At 41.4% G+C, this 18,199-nt stretch overlaps 1 protein-coding gene and 1 pseudogene across 1 annotated transcript; both read right to left on the reverse strand.

The window, feature by feature from the left end:
• Positions 1-556: 556 nt before the first annotated feature.
• LOC118638317 lies at positions 557-7,753 on the reverse strand (annotated as a pseudogene).
• A 2,421-nt stretch (positions 7,754-10,174) lies between these two features.
• On the reverse strand, positions 10,175-17,480 carry LOC118638325 (N-formyl peptide receptor 2-like). Its single transcript, XM_036274064.1, has 2 exons — positions 17,445-17,480; positions 10,175-11,497 (listed from the first exon to the last, which is right to left on the reverse strand). The coding sequence occupies exon 2, from the start codon at positions 11,484-11,486 to the stop codon at positions 10,434-10,436; it is 1,053 nt and encodes a 350-aa protein (XP_036129957.1). The 5' UTR covers positions 11,487-11,497; positions 17,445-17,480; the 3' UTR covers positions 10,175-10,433.
• Between the last annotated feature and the right edge of the window lie 719 nt (positions 17,481-18,199).

Consider the following 18,199-nt stretch of genomic DNA (forward strand, 5'->3'; position numbering starts at 1 on the left):
ATTTAAGGTATTTTATGACCAAGTGAGCTTTATTCTAGAAATACAAGGATCGTTCAACATGAAAAAATGAATACAGTTTATGATGATGTACATGATATGGTAAATAATATGATCATCCTAATATACACAGAATATGCATTTGATACAATCCAAAAGTTATTTATAATTAAGAAAAGAAGAAAACCATTAGTAAATTAGTAGGAAACTTCTGAGGTCAGATTTTTGAAAGGCAAAGAACAATCTACGGCAAACATCTTACTTCATGGTGAAATACTAGTTATCTTTCTAATATGTTCCAATCTCAGATTTACAGAGTTTCCTACACTCTCTTCTCTCCACTTGCACTCTTGCCACGTCCACTCACCCCAGGGTGCATGCTGTGGTGGCAAAGACAAAAATGACAGCAATATAACCCTTATGTCCATTTCTTCACACCATTCTGAGGTCACCAAGGTAATTTTCATGATGAGTGGCTCAGTATGACCCAAGGTAACATAAAGGTGGAACCATGCGCAGGATAGGAGCAGGCAGAATGAAAAATGCACCCCAGCTTCCCTCACATTGCCTATAACTCGGCCTCTACAGGAGGGGAAGGTGATTTCGTTGTGGTGTCGATGGTTGGGGCTGAGTCCTCGGTCAGAGCCCTCTCCAGACTGGAGGGAAACGAGTGGATCAGTCTCTTTCAGAAGTCCTGGCCCATGAAGACATAGTGCATTGGGTTGAGGCTGCTGTTGAAGAAGGCTAGTGACCTCGTTGGGTATAGCAGCATATTAAGGATATTGTACTTTCCCTCCACAACATCTCTCTGAGCCAAACTGTGCTCAGAAGAGCAATCAGTTGAAAGGGAAACCAACACACAAAGAAGGAGGCCACAACAGCAGTGAGGACCCACAAGGAACGACTGGAATTGATCATTGCTTTTTTGCGGATTTTGGCAGCAATGAGCCCATAGCAGATGGCGACAATGGACATTGGCATAATGAAGCCAATGACAAAGCGGATGATCCCTCTGGTTGTCAGCACGACCATGGCGACCTTCAACCTCACTTCAGTGGTGTTATGCCATGCTGCAAAGTTGAAAATATAGTATGTATCCCCTATTGGATCCCTTTTTAATGTCAAGAACAGGAAAATTTGCGAGGTAAGAACAAGTGCAAGAATCCAGGGTATGATGATCACTTTTTTCGCCAAACTTACAGTGCGGTGGTTCTGGGCCCAGACTGGGTGCAGGACACAAACACAGCGGTCCAGAGCAATGAAAGTGATGAGGAAAACACTTCCAAACAGGTTTATGTCCACCATGATGTTAATTAACTTGCATAGGAACCAGCCAAAAGGCCTTTGTTTCTTCATGGCTGAGACCATGAGGAATGGTAGAATGGCAATGAAAGAGAAGTCAGCTAAGGCGAGGTTCAGGTAACACAAGGTGGTGACTGTGCGTGCCATCCGGAATCCAGCCACCCAGATCACCAGCCCGTTGCCTAGGATGCCAAGCACAAAGGTGATTCTATGAGCCTCCAGTGAGCAGTGTCCACAGTGGACTCATGAAGATCTCATGAGATCTATTGAGAGAAATGGACAAGTTGGTTTCCATCTAGCCCATACCTGAGACATTTCAACAAAGGGAATTTGTTACCTCTGATATTATCTTATATCATATTTATTCAGTCCAACATCAACTTCCCTTATAGCTTCCTCTCCAAAGAGGATACCCACTCTACTGAGCCTTGTGGCTATCACCATACATTTGTCAGACTCTTGGCTGTTCCATTGGAAAAGGATAGTTCTCCATATTCCCATAATTATTAATATACATTACACATATTAGACTGGTTAGTTAACCTAGAATAAGATGACAAGGCTCTTGTCCATCAGCTGAATCGTGAGCTGAGGCTGTATAAACAGCAGAAGATGGTTTGGCCAGTGTGGCTCAGTGGTTGAGCATTGACCCATGTGGTAAGAGGTCACCATTTTGCTTCTTGGCCTGGACACATGCCTAGGTTGTGGGCCCATCCCCAGTGGGGCATGCAGAAGTGTCCAATTGATGTTCTCTGTCATCGATGTTTCTATCTCTTTCTCACTTTTACTTCCCCTCTTTCTAAAATTAATAAGAAAGGAAAAACAGCAACAACAACAACAACAGAAGATGGGCAGCAGCTTTTCACAGTGATGAAAGCACTAGACTCACAGTCACTAGGGTCACAGTTCTTTCCTTGTGACTCAATGCATAGATGCTGGCAGGCTGTGCAACCTTTGCCAGCCCCAGGTACTCACAGACTCCCAGCTTTAGTTCCTCCTTCTGTGAGAAACCTTGACGTGATGTGTTGTTGTCTCACTACAACTCTGACATCGCTCTTGAGGATTCCATGGGTGAGTATGTTGTCAGTCTTACAGTGTGGTTGGAGTTTATAGTTGATAAGATCTTGAATAGTTACTGCAAATATGTAGTAATCTGTTACATCCAGTGGATTCTTTGCTAGCAGAGCTCAGAGAAGGGGCCCCTTCTCTACGTTCAACACTCTGTTTTACATGGTCGCTGTTGGATATGGAGCTCTTCTTTGATTGGGATGAAAATAATTTTCACCCCTTGTATGGCTTTGATATCTTTGACATCAAGAATATGCTTAATATATTTAGTTAATATTTGTGGGGTTCTTATTAGAGACCATGCATTATATTAATTGGCTATCTAGTTACAAATGCAGAGATCCAGTTTGACCTAAATACAACTCTATTATTCCCATTGTTTCCATTTTTGCATAAGAATAACTTGATCTTCCAAGCAATTAGAAGACCTGCAGAAGTCACTTAGGCCCAGTCTGTGTTGCATAGTTTGTTGAGCATCCACCCATGCACCAAGAGGTCACCAGATCAATTTTAGGTCAGGGCACATGCCCAGGTTGTGGCCTGATCCCCAGTGGGGGACATGCAGGAGGCGTCCAATCGATGTTCTATCTCATCGATGTTTCTGTCTCTCTCTCCCTTTCCCTTCCTCTCTCAATCTAATATCAATAAAGAAACAAACGAACAAAAAAAAAAGGAGTCACTTAGGAGGCAAGTGATAGAAGAAGAACTTGAATCCAGCTTGATCTGTCTTCCAAGCCCTTCCTCTACTGCACCACTCTGACAGACATTGCTGGATTGCCACCCAATATCCATTCCCCCATTCTCCTCTGCTGACCACAACCTCAATTATATTTAGGTTCTTACTCTGCAGGGAAGATGTTCTTCTCCATCTTTGGGGCCAAATCCTGATAGTGCGACTAGCAGCTCGAATCTGCCTTGCTTTGCAAAGGAGTGTTTTAGTTGTGGGTACATGATTGAATTCTTGATAATGACCCCAGCAGAAAATATCCTGGGAAGCATCTAGGATGCATTTCCCAGCCCTGAAGATAGAACACACAAAAATGTAGTCTCTGCCTCTGGGTCCAGTCACATCTGTAACTATTGCCTCCTGATTTTACCCTGTGTCTCTGTGTGTGCCCCTCATGTCCATTCCACTTGCCTACATTTTCTCATGGTGTGGTCTGTGAGCTTTATCACAAATATCCAGGGTCGCTGTTAAAACGCACATTCAAAACCCAGTCCTAGAATCTCTTTGCATAAAATCCTGAGTAACTTTGTATGGCATCAAAATTTGAGCATCATTGTTGCCTAGGCTATTCTGCCTCCTGTAGAGAATTAGCAATTTTTGTGCACCTGTGTATATTTAATACCAGTAATAATAATGGAAGACATCCATTATGTTCCCTCACTCACCGGGGGAAACCATGGTCCACGTATTACAGCAGTTTGTTCACCATCATGAACCCAGCCAGTCAGTGGAGACGACAAGTTTTGAAAATCAGATTGAACCGATTCCAGACCCACTGCCTTAGCCTCTGTAAATACTGTCTTTTGAAGGTTCCTCCCGTCAAGATTACCTGGAGATGACCATACCCTAATATGACAATTTGCCTCATTTCTTCCCTTTTCAATCCCGATTTCTTCTTTTGTTCCTGTTTGCAGTTGTCACTATCACTGAGCCTTCTGTGGTATATTGCTTAAAACATTACTGTGTTTCTCAGCCTTGGCAATTCTAACATTTGGGACTGGATAATTCTCTGTTGTGGGGGGACTGTCTTGTCCATTGTAGGAGGATTAGCAGCATCTCTTGCCTCTATCCACTAGATGCCATTACCAGCACCTTCTGTGGTGACAACCAGGAGTCTCTGTGGACATTGCAAAGTGTCCCCTGGGGAAAAGTTACCCCAGTTGAAAGTCACTGTTACAGTGTAGAGTGCTGGGCTCAGGACTTGGGTCAATCAGCATGCTTATCTCCTCACAGAAACCTGCCCGATGGCAGTGACATACCTTTGAACTTCAGTTTCTCCTCTACTGAAAGGGCGCATTTTTGATGAGGACTGGATTTAGGTGAAGATTAGATGAGAATAGACACGAAAATCTCTTAGGCTGAACCAAGTGTCTTTGACACATGGGAAATCTTAGTGCTCACCATCCTTGGACCTGTGTCCTGGGTTCAGTCCCAGATTATACATTGTAAAGCTCAAGTTCAGGTCAAGAACAATGCTCATAAAAATTGTAGTTACTACTTAGGAACATTTTGCATGTTTCAAGAGCTCCTCTTTTAATGCTTACCACCAGGGCTCTAGATCATTGCATGTGTGAAAATGTATAAAGCACTAAGAATACTCTGTGACTTTCTAGGTATGGAATCACGGAAGTTATAATTTGTACAACTATTGTACAGAAAATGATGTGAAGAGTTAAACTAGTCACATTAGTTGTTTAAAATCTCTAGTTAGGAACAGGTGGAGCCCAAATTAGAGCTCAGGCAGACGGTTTCCATCAAAAATGTGCTCTAAACATTCTCCCTCCTCATATGTGTTCAACAGGGTCAGGTTCTCTACCCACCCACTCAGCACCTTACAGGTTATTTAGGAGACATAATGTGCTCAATAATGTCTCAGGCATTGGTTGGAAAATGTTGATACAACAAGGAAAGTTGATTGTGGAAGGACAAGTGGGGAAAGGCCAATGAGGCAAAATTGTGAAAGGCTTGGTCCCTCTCTCAATACAGGGTTTGGAGAACCATTGTGCCACAGATTGTACTCAAGTAGATTATGATGCCTGCTGGTTGGTGACTCATAAAAGGTGCCTTCTATAGTGCAATTATTCAACTCCAATGGCAAAAACATTGGTGTTGATAAATATCATCCATCATTCTGTCATAGGAAGTCACCTGTCCAATGTCTACATTATTAAGGGTGCAACTGGATTGATGACCACAGATTTCAGCAGTTCCCTGTTAGTTTACTGTGTTTCTTCATCATGTTCACATTTTCATGCTTTGAAATAATTGTTTCAGTTCTGCTTTAGAATACCTTTAAGGAATTCTTGATTCCTGCTCTCAGCTGAAGCTCTTGCCTCATATTTTAATGAGAAAATGGTAAATATTGTTTATACAGTTTTTAGCCTTAAGAAAACCATTCTATCTCTATGTACCTGTTACAGTGGAGAGAGGTCTTGATCATTCCAGTTTATACTGTGAGTGAATCAAGATTTCTTGTTCATTCCCCCTTTATGTTTGCCCTGGATCCCTATCTCTCTCTCAACTTCCCAGGAATTCCCCTCCTGCAACATCACTTTTTTTTTCTGTTAAAACATCTTCAAGATTTTCTTTCTACTAGATCATTCTATCAAAATATCATGATCATATTTTCTCCCATCACAAAGAAATGGTCCTTGGCCCATGTTCATTTCCAGCTTCAGCCCTGTTCTCTCAAGACAATCTTTCAGTGAAGAGGATTCACAGCCAAACACTAGAAGTCAGTGTCTCCACTTGTCACCTCAGTTTTTCCCCTGAACTCAATGCAAGATGACTTGAATCCTGAACACTCTATAGACAGTGCTCCTCTTAATGATGCCTTTGGCCTCCGTGTCATCACTCCAGTGGTGCCTTTTCAGGTCTTACCCTAATAACGTGGGGACATGTGGCTCTTAGAACACTTCCTTCTTAAAATATATTATCTTATGCCTTTATTTTGTGAAATGTACACACAACACACTGCTGGTTGTCTTTATAACTAAATAGGCCACCTCATGAGTCCCATTTGCTATGTTTTCATCCTCTCAAACATCACATTGCGTAAACCAGACTCTCAATTCTTCCATCTTTCTGAATCTGCCATTCTCAGTATTCTGTGTGTGTTTGGAGCTTATGCACTCATTTGTTAAGTCTCCAAATCTCAATCATTGAAATCTCTTCTTGTGACCAAGAAATCCATGTCAATTAATTCTATCTACAATGAAACTTGGTCTCCATGTATGATCAGTTTATTTCTATTATCCTTGTCCATGGCCCTTTTCTGGCTGCATATTTGCACCTGCCTTGCAAATAGCTTTGTCTTCCTTCTGATGCTGCCCCATAATCTATTTTTTAGACATAAGCCAGATGATCTTTTAGCAACATAAATCATACCATGACATCATTCTGCTGAACATCCTGCAATGACTTCCAAACTCCTAACTCAAGCTCACCGAGTCCTTTAGGATCTGCCTATGTAACCCTCGACCTCACATATCTGCTTTCTTTCACACATTGTAATGGGTCCACACTGAATTCCTTTCATTTTTTTGAACATGCCAAACTCATGACCCTCTCAGGGCTTTTGTATCCTCTGTTCATTCTGCCGACTTTGCCCTTCCCATTAAGCCTTCCACATGTAGTTCTTTCTCAACATTTCTAACATGAAATAGTATCTTCTCAGAGAGGACCTTCATGGCCCACCATGCAAAGCCGGTACCCCCAGGAACAGCCTATCTCACCAAAGACTGTCCTTGTTTATTTGTCCCTTCATTTGTTTTTTTATTCTAAATACATTGCAAAGTAGTACGTATGCCACAGAAGGTGACCAAGTCTTTCAGTGCTGTCTCTCTGTAGCAGTGATTTCCAACTAGGGTGCCACAGGAATTATTAAAAGATGCAATGCCTGACTATTGAGTCAGAAGCACTGACACTTTTTCTCTACATGGTCAAATGAAAAATTGACTATAGCCATCATAACAATAGCTGACTGGTGGGAATGAATACAAATTACACCTATGTTTTGCTAGATTGGCAAAAGATATACTTTATTTTTTGGTGTGCTGTGGAATTTTATTAATTAGTTTATGTGTGCCACGAGATAAGAAAGGTTGAGAATTGCTGCTCTATAGTATGACTGTCCAATAAGACCATAAATGTGAGCCTCATCTGTTACTTACAGTTTTTAAAGGTAAAATTAATTGTAATAAATTATCAATTAATTTTAGTAATATATTTTATTTAACTCAACACGTAGAGAATATCACTCGAACATCAGCAATCCAAGAATTTTCAGTGAGATATTTTGCATTTCTTTTTCGTGCAAAGTCTTTGCATATAGTAAATTAATTTGGACTACAGCACCTCGCAGGTCAGAGTAGCAAGAATCCAAAAATCCTAATGGCAAGTGGATTTCTATTGAGAAACCCAACCCTAGAGTTCAGGAAGTAGCTGCCACAGAATAGATGTTTTAATAACAATTTTTAAATTATTAAGCCTCCAACTTACCACCAGCTGAGATTCTGTTCCTGTGGCCAGTTTCTGGTTTCCTGTGCAGTAACTCAGTCTGGAGGGTTTCAGCAAATGCTTTATTGAAGGACCTGGGGGAGGGACAGTGGAGCTCAACCAATCAGGGGACAGACACTCTGCGCTTTCATCAACGACCATAGAGCACTGTGTATATGTTGTCTGCTCACTCTGTTTAGAACCTTAATGTCTGAATACTCCCCTTACTTCTCACCAGCTGTGGGAAACAGGAGTTAAGTTCTCTAAATATCAAGGGTCAAGGATGCTGGGTGTTGGGACCTTTTTTGTTTCAGAGATTCAGGGAGAAGTAAAACTAGTATTGAGGTGAGAAGATGGAGTTGAGCAATAAACACAGTCAGTGGTTAAACAAAAACTTGTTTCTGGACTCAAACAATCCTTCGGATACCATACGTGAAGTTGTTGTATACAAAAAAAATTCTCCAATCTTGGACCTGAACTAGGTGTTCTACAATTTGATTCAACTGGACACTGTCTATCTGGAATTAGGTTCAGATCTATCAACGTAAAGGGCTCAGTGCTACAAGGCCAGCCCCACTTCAGGTGCCACTTTGGGATTTCAGGTTGCTAACTGTACTTATGACTGACCGGCTGTAGATGAGGCATTCCTACGGCCCCATCCTTAGCTCAGATGGTTTTATGGAACGGCTCTCAGAACTTAGGAAGGAATTTACTTATGTTTAACAGCTCATTATTAAGAATACAACTCCTGCCCTGGCCGGTTTGGCTCAGCGGTGAGAGCATCAGCCTGTGGTCCAGAGAGACCCGGGTTCAGTTCCCACTAAGGGCACATACCTTGGTTTCAGTTTGTCTCTGGCCCTGGTTGGTCGTGCGGGTGACAGCCACTTGATGTGTCCCTTTCATGTTGATGCTTTTGTCTCTCTCTATTCCTGTCTCTCCTCCCACTATACCTGAACCAAAAATGGAAAAATGTCCTCTGGTGAGGATAAAACAAAACAAAACAAAAGAAAAGAAAACAAAACAAAAAAACAACTCCTGAACATCCACATCGAAGACATGCGTAGGACAAGATATGAGGGGATGTGTGTGCACAGAGTTTTCATGTTCTCTCTGCGGGAACTACTCTCGCAACATCTTAGTGTGTTCAGCAACCTAGAAGCTCATCAAATCTTATTGTTCAAGAGTTTTTGTAGTGCTTAATATCCAGCACATTCCCGACTCCTGTTTCCAGAGGTCAGTGTTTTGAGCTGAAATTTCCGAAGATTTAATCTTTCAGTCTCACTGTGTGTACCTAGGGGACCACCATAACTCATCTCATTAGCATAAATACTGGCATGAAGGAAAGGTATGACTGGTGAATAAAAAGACACTTCTATCATTCACAAAATTGCAAGTGTTTTACCCTGTGAAAGGACAAGGGACTAAGACGTGAAAATCATATTTTTGCACTTGGATATTTATTTTGAGTTCAGCTTTTGCCAGGGCATTGGGATGACATGCTACACATTAGATGAAATGTGTGATTATTTACAGAAACCAAGATAAAATCTGAGTGTGACTGCAGATAGATTTATTTCATAGCAAAGATATCAGTCAACAGTTCGCCTGAGTAGTTTATATGAAGCCAAAAGTCAAAATCTGAGGTGTTCATAAAAATATAACCACTGGACGATTTGTTAGTTAGTGGGAATGGGAGTGAGAAATCAATAAACAGGGCCCAGTTAATGATAGATTCAGAATTCAGCACAGATAGTAAAGATTCTCAGTTGACACCTTAGTGATACTATTATTGATTGATTCATTAATTATATAACCCCGTATTAGGTGTCTATCACATGTCAGGCACTATTTTACATATATGGTATTGGGATCCATTCATGAATAATGGCCAAACCCTGTCCTCAGATGGATTACATTCTTATTGTGTAAAGATAAGCATACCATGTATAGTGTACCGTTATCATACTGTTTCATGCTAATAAATTTGACCATTTGCATAAAATGGCTAAATTCCTTAAAAGTCACAGGTAACCAACACTGAGAGAAGAGGAAATAGAAAATCTGAATAGTCTGATAATGATTAAACATATTGAACCTGTTTAGAAGTCTTCTCGTAGAGAAAGCCCAAGATTCACCTGGGTTCCCTGGTGAATTTTTTAAAACATTTGTAAAAGATTTAAACCCAGGATAGAATTGAAGAACTCACTTTCCATCTCTTTTTACATCTTTGGATGTAAATATAACTGCAGAAACTCCACACCAAATTAGTGAGAATAAGAAATTGTATATATTTAAGGTATTTTATGATCATGTGTGCGTTATTCTAGGAATACAAGGATCGTTCAACATGAAAAAATGAATACAGTTTATGATGATGTACATGATATGGTAAATATGATCATCCTAATATACACAGAATATGCATTTGATACAATCCAAAAGTTATTTATAATTAAGAAAAGAAGAAAACCATTAGTAAATTAGTAGGAAACTTCTGAGGTCAGATTTTTTAAAGGCAAAGAACAATCTACGGCAAACATCTTACTTCATGGTGACATACCAGTTATCTTTCTAATATGTTCCAATCTCAGATTTACAGATTTTCCTACACTCTCTTCTCTCCACTTGCACTCTTGCCACGTCCACTCACCCCAGGGTGCAGGCTGTGGTGGCAAAGACAAAAATAACAGCAATAAAACCCTTATGTCCAATTCTTCAACCATTCTGAGCTCACTAAGGTAGTTTTCATGATGAGTGGCTCAGTATGACCCAAAGTAACATAAAGGTGGAGCCATGCGCAGGATAGGAGCAGGCAGAGCGAAAAATGCACCCCCAGCTTCCCTCACATTGCCTGTAACTCGGCCTCTACAGGAGGTGAAGCTGATTTTGTTGTGGTGTCAATGGTTGGGACTGGATCCTCGGTCAGGGCCCTCTCCAGACTGGAGGGCAACGAGGAGATCAGTCTCTTTCGGAAGTCCTGGCCAATGAAGACATAGAGCATTGGGTTGAGGCTGCTGTTGAAGAAGGCCAGTGACCTCGTTGGGTATACCAGCATATTAAGGATTTTGTACTTTCCCTCCAAAACCACCTCTCGGACCCAAACTGTGCTCAGAAGAGCAATCAGTTGAAAGGGAAACCAACACACAAAGAAGGAGGCCACAACAGCAGTGAGGACCCGTAAGGAACGACTGGAATTGATCATTGCTTTTTTGCGGATTTTGGCAGCAATGAGCCCATAGCAGATGGCGACAATGGACATTGGCATAATGAAGCCAATGGGAAACCGGATGATCCCTCTGGTTGTCAGCACGGTGATGGCGACCTTCAACCTCTCTTCAGTGGTGTCACCCCACGATGCAAAGTTGAAAGCACAGTACGCATTCCCTATTGGATCCCTTTTTAATGTCAAGAACAGGAAAATTTGTGAGGTAAGAACAAGTGCAAGAGTCCAGGGTATGATGATCACTTTTTTCGCCAAACTTACAGTGCGGTGGTTCTGGGCCCAGACTGGGTGCAGGACACAAACACAGCGGTCCAGAGCAATGAAAGCGATGAGGAAGACACTTCCAAACAGGTTAATGTCCACCACGATCTTAATTAACTTGCATAGAAACCAGCCAAAAGGCCATTGTTCCTTCATGGCTGTTGAGACCATGAGGAATGGTAGAGTGGCAATGAAAGAGAAGTCAGCTAAGGCAAGGTTCAGGTAACACAAGGTGGTGACTGTGCGTGCCATCCGGAATCCAGCCACCCAGATCACCAACCCGTTGCCTAGGATGCCGAGTACAAAGGTGATCCCTTGAGCCACCAGTGAGGTGATTTGCAGAGCAGTGTACACAGATGACTCCATGATCTCATGAGATCTATTGAGGGAAATGGACACGTTGGTTTTCATATTGCCCACACCTGAAACATTTTAACAAAGGGAATTTGTTAGCTCTGATATTATCTTATATCATGTCTATTCAGCCCAATATCATCTTCCATTATAGCTTCCTCTCCAAAGAGGATACCCACTCTACTGAGCCTTGTGGCTATCACCATACATTTGTCAGACTCTTGGCTGTTCCATTGGAAAAGGATAGTTCTCCATATTCCCATATTTATTAATATATATTACACATATTAGACTGGTTAGTTAACCAAGAATAAGATGACAAGGCTCCTGTCCATCAGCTGAATTGTGAGCTGAGGCTGTATAAACAGCAGAAGATGGTTCGGCCAGTGTGGCTCAGTGGTTGAGCATTGACCCATGTGGTAAGAGGTTGTCGGTTTGATTCCTGACCAGGACACATGCCCAGGTTGTGGGCCCAATCCCCAGTAGGGCATGTGTAGGTGTCCAACCGATGTTCTCTGTCATTGACGTTTCTATCTTTTTCTCACCCTTACTTCCCCTCTCTCTAATATCAATAAGAAAGGAAAAAACAACAACAACAGAAGATGGCAGGCAGCTTTGCACAGTAAAGAAAGCAACTAGACTTACAGTCAGTAGGGTCATAGTTCTTCCCTTGTGACTCAATGCGTAGATGCTGGCAGGCTGTGCAACCTGTGACAGCCCCAGGTACTCCCAGACTCCCACCTTTAGTTCCTCCTTCTGTGAGAAACCTTGACTTGCTGTGTTGTTTGTCTCACGACAACTCTCATATTGCTCTTGAGGATTCCATGGGTGAGTACGTTGTCAGTCTTAGAGTGTGGTTGGAGTTTATAGTTGATAAGATCTTGAATAGTTACTGCAAATATGTAGTAATCTGTTATGTCTGTGGACTCTTTGCTAGAAGAGGTCAGAGAATGGGCCCCTTCTCTACGTTCAACCCTCTGTTTTACATGGTCGCTGTTGGATATGGAGCTCTTCTTTGTTTGTTTGGGATGAAAATAATTTTCACCCCTTGTATGGCTTTGATATCTTTGACATAAAGAATTCACTTAGTATATTTAGTTAATATTTGTGGGGTTCTTATTAGAGACCATGCATTATATTAATTGGCCATCTAGTTACAAAGGCAGAGATCCAGTTTGACCTAATACACCTCTATTATGCCCATTGTTTCCAGTTTGCATGAGAATAACTTGATCTTCCAAGCAATTAGAAGACCTGCAGAAGTCACTTAGGCCCAGCCTGTGTTGCATAGTTTGTTGAGCATCCACCCATGCACCAAGAGGTCACCAGATCAATTTTAGGTCAGGGCACATGCCCAGGTTGTGGGCCTGATCCCCAGTGGGGGACATGCAGGAGGCTGCCAATCAATGTTCTGTCTCATTGATGTTTCTATCTCTCTCTTCCTTTTCCTTCCTCTCTCAATCTAATATCAATAAAGAAACAAACAGACATAAAAAAATAGGAGTCACTTAGGAGGCAAGTGACAGAGAAAGAACTTGAATCCAGCTTGATCTGTCTTCCAAGCCCTTCCTCTACTGCACCACTCTGACAGACATTGCTGGATTGCTACCCAAATCCATTCCCCCATTCTCCTCTGCTGACCACAACCTCAATTATATTTAGTTTCTCACTCTGCAGGGAAGATGTTCTTCTCCATCTTTGGGGCCAAATTCTGATAGTCTGACTAGCAGCTGGAATCTGCTTTGCTTTGCAAAGGAGTGTTTTAGTTGTGGGTACAGAGCTGAATTCTTGATAATGACCCTAGCAGAAAATATCCTAGGAAGCATATAGAACACACAAAAATGTAGTCTCTGCCTCTGGGTCCGGTCACATCTGTAACTATTGCCTCCCGATTTTACCCCGTATCTTGGTGTGTGCTCCTTGTGTTCATTCCACTTGCCCACATTTTTTGTGAGCTTTATCACAAATATCCAGGGTCGCTGTTAAAACGCACATTCAAAACCCAATCCTAGAATCTCTTTGCATAAAATCCTGAGTAACTTTGTATGGCATCAAAATTTGAGCATCATTGTTGCCTAGGCTATTCTGCCTCCTGCAGAGAATTAGCAGTTTTTGTGCAGCTGTGAACATTTAATACCAGTAATAATATTGCAAGACATCCATTATGTTCCCTCACTCACCGGGGGAAACCATGGTCCACGTATTACAGCAGTTTGTTTACCATCATGAACCCAGCCAGTCAGTGGTGACAACAAGCTTTGAAAATCAGATTGAACTGAATCCAGACCCACTGCCTTAGCCTCTGTAAATACTGCCTTTTGAAGGTTCCTCCCGTCAAGATTACCTGGAGATGACCATACCCTACTATGACAATTTGCCTCATTTCTTCCTTTTTCAATGCTGCTTTCTTCTTTTGTTCCTATTTTCACTATCACTGAGTTTTCTGTGGTATATTGCTTAAAACATTACCGTGTTTCTCAGCCTTGGCAACACTAACATTTGGGGCTGGATAATTCTCTGTTGTGTGGGGACTGTCTTGTCCATTGTAGGAGGTTTAGCAGCATCCCTTGCCTCTATCCACTAGATGCCATTACCAGCACCTTCTGTGGTGACAACCAGGAGTCTCTGTGGACATTGCAAAGTGTCCCCTGGGGAAAAGTTACCCCAGTTGAAAGTCACTGTTACAGTGTAGAGTTCCGGGGTCAAGACTTGGGTCAATCAGCATGCTAATCTCCTCACAGAAACCTGCCCGGTTGCAGTGACATACCTTTGAACTTCAGTTTCCTCCTCTACTGAAAGGGCTGATTTTTGGTAAGGACTGGATTTAGGTGATGATTAGATGAGAATAGACATGAAAATCTCTTAGGCTGAACCAAGTGTCTTTGACACATGGGAAATCTTAGTGCTCACCATCCTTGGACCTGTGTTCTGGGATTCAGTCCCAGTTAATACATTGTAGAAGCTCAAGTTCAGGTCAAGAACAATGCTCATAAAAATTGTAGTTACTACTTAGGAACATTTTGCATGTGCCAAGAGCTCCTCTTTTAACGCTTACCACCAGGGCTCTTGATGATTGCATGTGTGAAAATGTATAAAGCACTAAGAATACTCTGTGACTTTCTAAGTATGGAATCACGGAAGTTATAATTTGTATAACTATTGTACAGAGGATGATGTGAAGAGTTAAACTAGTCACATTAGTTGTTTAAAACCTCTAGTTAGGAACAGGTGGAGCCCAAATTAGAGCTCAGGCAGAAGGACTCCATCAGAAATGTGCTCTAAACATTCTCCCTCCTCATATGTGTTCAACAGGGTCAGGCTCTCTACCACCCACTCAGCACCTTACAGGTTATTCAGGAGACATAATGTGCTCAATAATGTCTCAGGCATTGGTTGGAAAATGTTGATACAACAAGGGAGGTTGATTGTGAAAGGACAAGTGGGGAAAGGCCAATGAGGCAAAGTTGTGAAAGGCTTGGTCCCTCTCCCAATACAGGGTTTGGAGAACCATTGTGCCACAGATTGTACTCAAGTAGATTATGATGCCTGCTGGTTGGTGACTCATAAAAGGTGCTTTTTGAGGTACAATTTATCAACTCCAGTGGCAACAACATTGGTGTTGATAAAGATCATTGTTCACTGTTCTGGCATAGGAAGTGACCTGTCCAATGTCCGAATTATTAAGGGTGCAACTGGATTGATGACCACAGATTTCAGAAGTTCCCTGCTAGTTTACTGTGTTTCTTCATCATGTTCACATTTTCATGCTTTGAAATAATTGTTTCAGTTCTGCTTTAGAAAATCTTTAAGGTTTTCTTGATTTCTGCTCTTGGCTGATGCTTTTGCCTATTATTTTAGTGAGAAAATGTAAATATTGTTTAGCACTTTGTAGCCTTATCTCAAGAAAACCCTTCAATCTCTCTGTCCCTGGTACAGTGAATAGAGTTCTTGCTCATTCTAGTTCATACGGAGAGTGAATCAAGAGTTCTTATTCATTCCCCCTTCATGTTGGCTCTGGCATCCTTTCTCTCACCTTCCCAAGAGTTTCCCTCTTGTAATATCACGTTTTTTTTCTGCCAAAACATCCCCAAGATTTTCTTGCTACTAGATCATTCTGTCACACAATCATGAGTATATCTTGTTTTATCACAAAGAAATGGTCCTTGGCTCATGTTCATTTCCAGCTTCAGCCCTTATCTCTCAGGAAAATCTTTTAGTGAGGAGGCTACACAGCACACACTAGAAGTCAGTGTCTCCACTTGTCACCTCAGCTTTTCCCCTGAACTCAATGCAAGATGACTTGAATCCTGAACACTCTATAGACAGTGCTCCTCTTAATGATGCCTTTGGCCTGTGTGTCATCAATCCAGTGGTGCCTTTTCAGGTCTTACCCTAATATCGTGAGGACATGTGGCTCTTAGAACACTTCCTTCTTAAGATATATTATCTTATGCCTTTATTTTGTGAAATGTACACACAACACACTGCTGGTTGTCTTTATAACTAAATAGGCCACCTCATGAGTCCCATTTACTATGTTTTCATCCTCTCAAACATCACATTGCGTAAACCAGACTCTCAATTCTTCCATCTTTCTGAATCTGCCATTCTCAGTATTCTGTGTCTGTCTGGAACTTACGCACTCAGTTTTTAAGTCTCCAAGTCTCAGTCATCCTTGAAATCTCTTCTTGTGACCAAGAAATCCATGTCAATTAATTCTATCTACAATGCAACTTGGTCTCCATGTATGATCAGTTTATTTCTATTATCCTTGTCCATGGCCCTTTTCTGGCTGCATATTTGCACTAGCCTTGCAAATAGCTTGGTCTTCCTTCTGATGCTGCCTCATAATCTATGTTTTAGACATAAGCCAGATGATCTTTTAGCAACATAAATCATATCACGACATCATTCTGCTGAACATCCTGCAATGACTTCCAAACTCCTAACTCAAGCTCACCGAGTCCTTTGGGATCTGCCTATGTACCCCTCGACCTCACATATCTGCTTTCTTTCACACATTGTAGTGGATCCACACTGAATTCCTTTCATTTTTTTGAACATGCCAAACTCATGACCCTCTCAGGGCTTTTGTATCCTCTGTTCATTCTGCCGACTTTGCCCTTCCCATTAAGCCTTCCACATGTGGTTCTTTCTCAACATTTCTAACATGAAATATTATCTTCTCAGACAGGACCTTCCTGTCCCACCGTGCAAAGCCGGTACCCCCAGGAACAGTCTATCTCACCAAAGACTGTCCTTGTTTATTTGTCCCTTCATTTGTTTTTTTATTCTAAATACATTGCAAAGTAGTACCTATGCTACAGAAGGTGACCAAGTCTTTCAGTGCTGTCTCTCTGTAGCAGTGATTTCCAACTAGGGTGCCACAAGAATTTTTAAAAGATGCAATGCCTGACTATTGAGTCAGAAGCACTGACCCTTTTCCTCTTTGATGGTCAAATGAAAAATTGACTATAGCCAACATAACAATAGCTGACTGGTGGCAATGAATACAAATTACACCTATGTTTTGCTAGATTGGCAAAAGATATACTTTATTTTTTGGTGTACTTAGAAATCTTATTAATTAGTTTATGTGTGCCACGAGATGAGAAAGGTTGAGAATTGCTATTGTATAGTATCCCTGTCCAATAAAACCATAAATGTGAGCCTCATCTGTGACTTACAGTTTTTAAAAGTAAAATTAATTGTAATAAATTATCAATTAATTTTAGTAATATATTTTATTTAACTCAACACATAGAGAATATCACTCGAACATCAGCAATCCAAGAATTTTCAGTGAGATATTTTGCATTTCTTTTTTGTACAAAGTCTTTGAATATAGTAAATTAATTTGGACTACAGCACCTCGCAGGTCAGAGTAGCAAGAATCCAAAAATCCTAATGGCAAGTGGATTTCTATTGAGTAACCCAACCCTAGAGTTCAGGAAGTAGCTGCCACAGAATAGATGTTTTAATAACAATTTTTAAATTATTAAGCCTCCAACTTACCACCAGCTGAGATTCTGTTCCTGTGGCCAGTTTCTGTTTTCCTGTGCAGTAACTCAGTCTGGAGGGTTTCAGCAGATGCTTTATTGAAGGACCTGGGGGAGGGACAGTGGAGCTCAACCAATCAGGGGACAGACACTCTGCACTTTCATCAACGACCATAGAGCACTGTGCATATGTTGTCTGCTCACTCTTTTTAGAACCTTAATGTCTGAATACTCCCCTCACCTCTCACCAGCTGTGAGAGACAGTAGTTAAGTTCTCTAAATATCAAGGGTCAAGGATGCTGGGTGTTGGGACCTTTTTTCTTTCAGAGATTCAAGGAGAAGGAAAACTAGTATTGAGGTGAGAAGATGGAGTTGAGCAATAAACACAGTCAATGACTAAACAAAAACTTGTTTCTGGACTCAAACCACCCTTTGGATACCATACGTGGAGTTGTATAAAAAAATTCTCCAATCTTGAACCTGAACTAGGTGTTCTACAATTTGATTCAACTGGACACTGTCTATCTGGAATTAGGTTCAGATCCTTCAACGTAAAGGGCTCAGTGCTACAAGGCTACCCCCACTTCAAGTGCCACTTTGAGATTTCAGGTTGCTAACTATACATATGACTGACCAGCTGTAGATGAGGCATTCCTTCAGCCCCAACCTTAGCCCAGATGGTTTTATGGAATGGCTCTCAGAACTTAGGAAGAAATTTACTTATTTTTAACAGCTCATTATTAAGAATACAACTTCTGAACACTCACATTG

Source organism: Molossus molossus, unplaced genomic scaffold, assembly GCF_014108415.1.
Source record: "Molossus molossus isolate mMolMol1 unplaced genomic scaffold, mMolMol1.p scaffold_m16_p_21, whole genome shotgun sequence".
Taxonomy (NCBI): domain Eukaryota; kingdom Metazoa; phylum Chordata; class Mammalia; order Chiroptera; family Molossidae; genus Molossus; species Molossus molossus.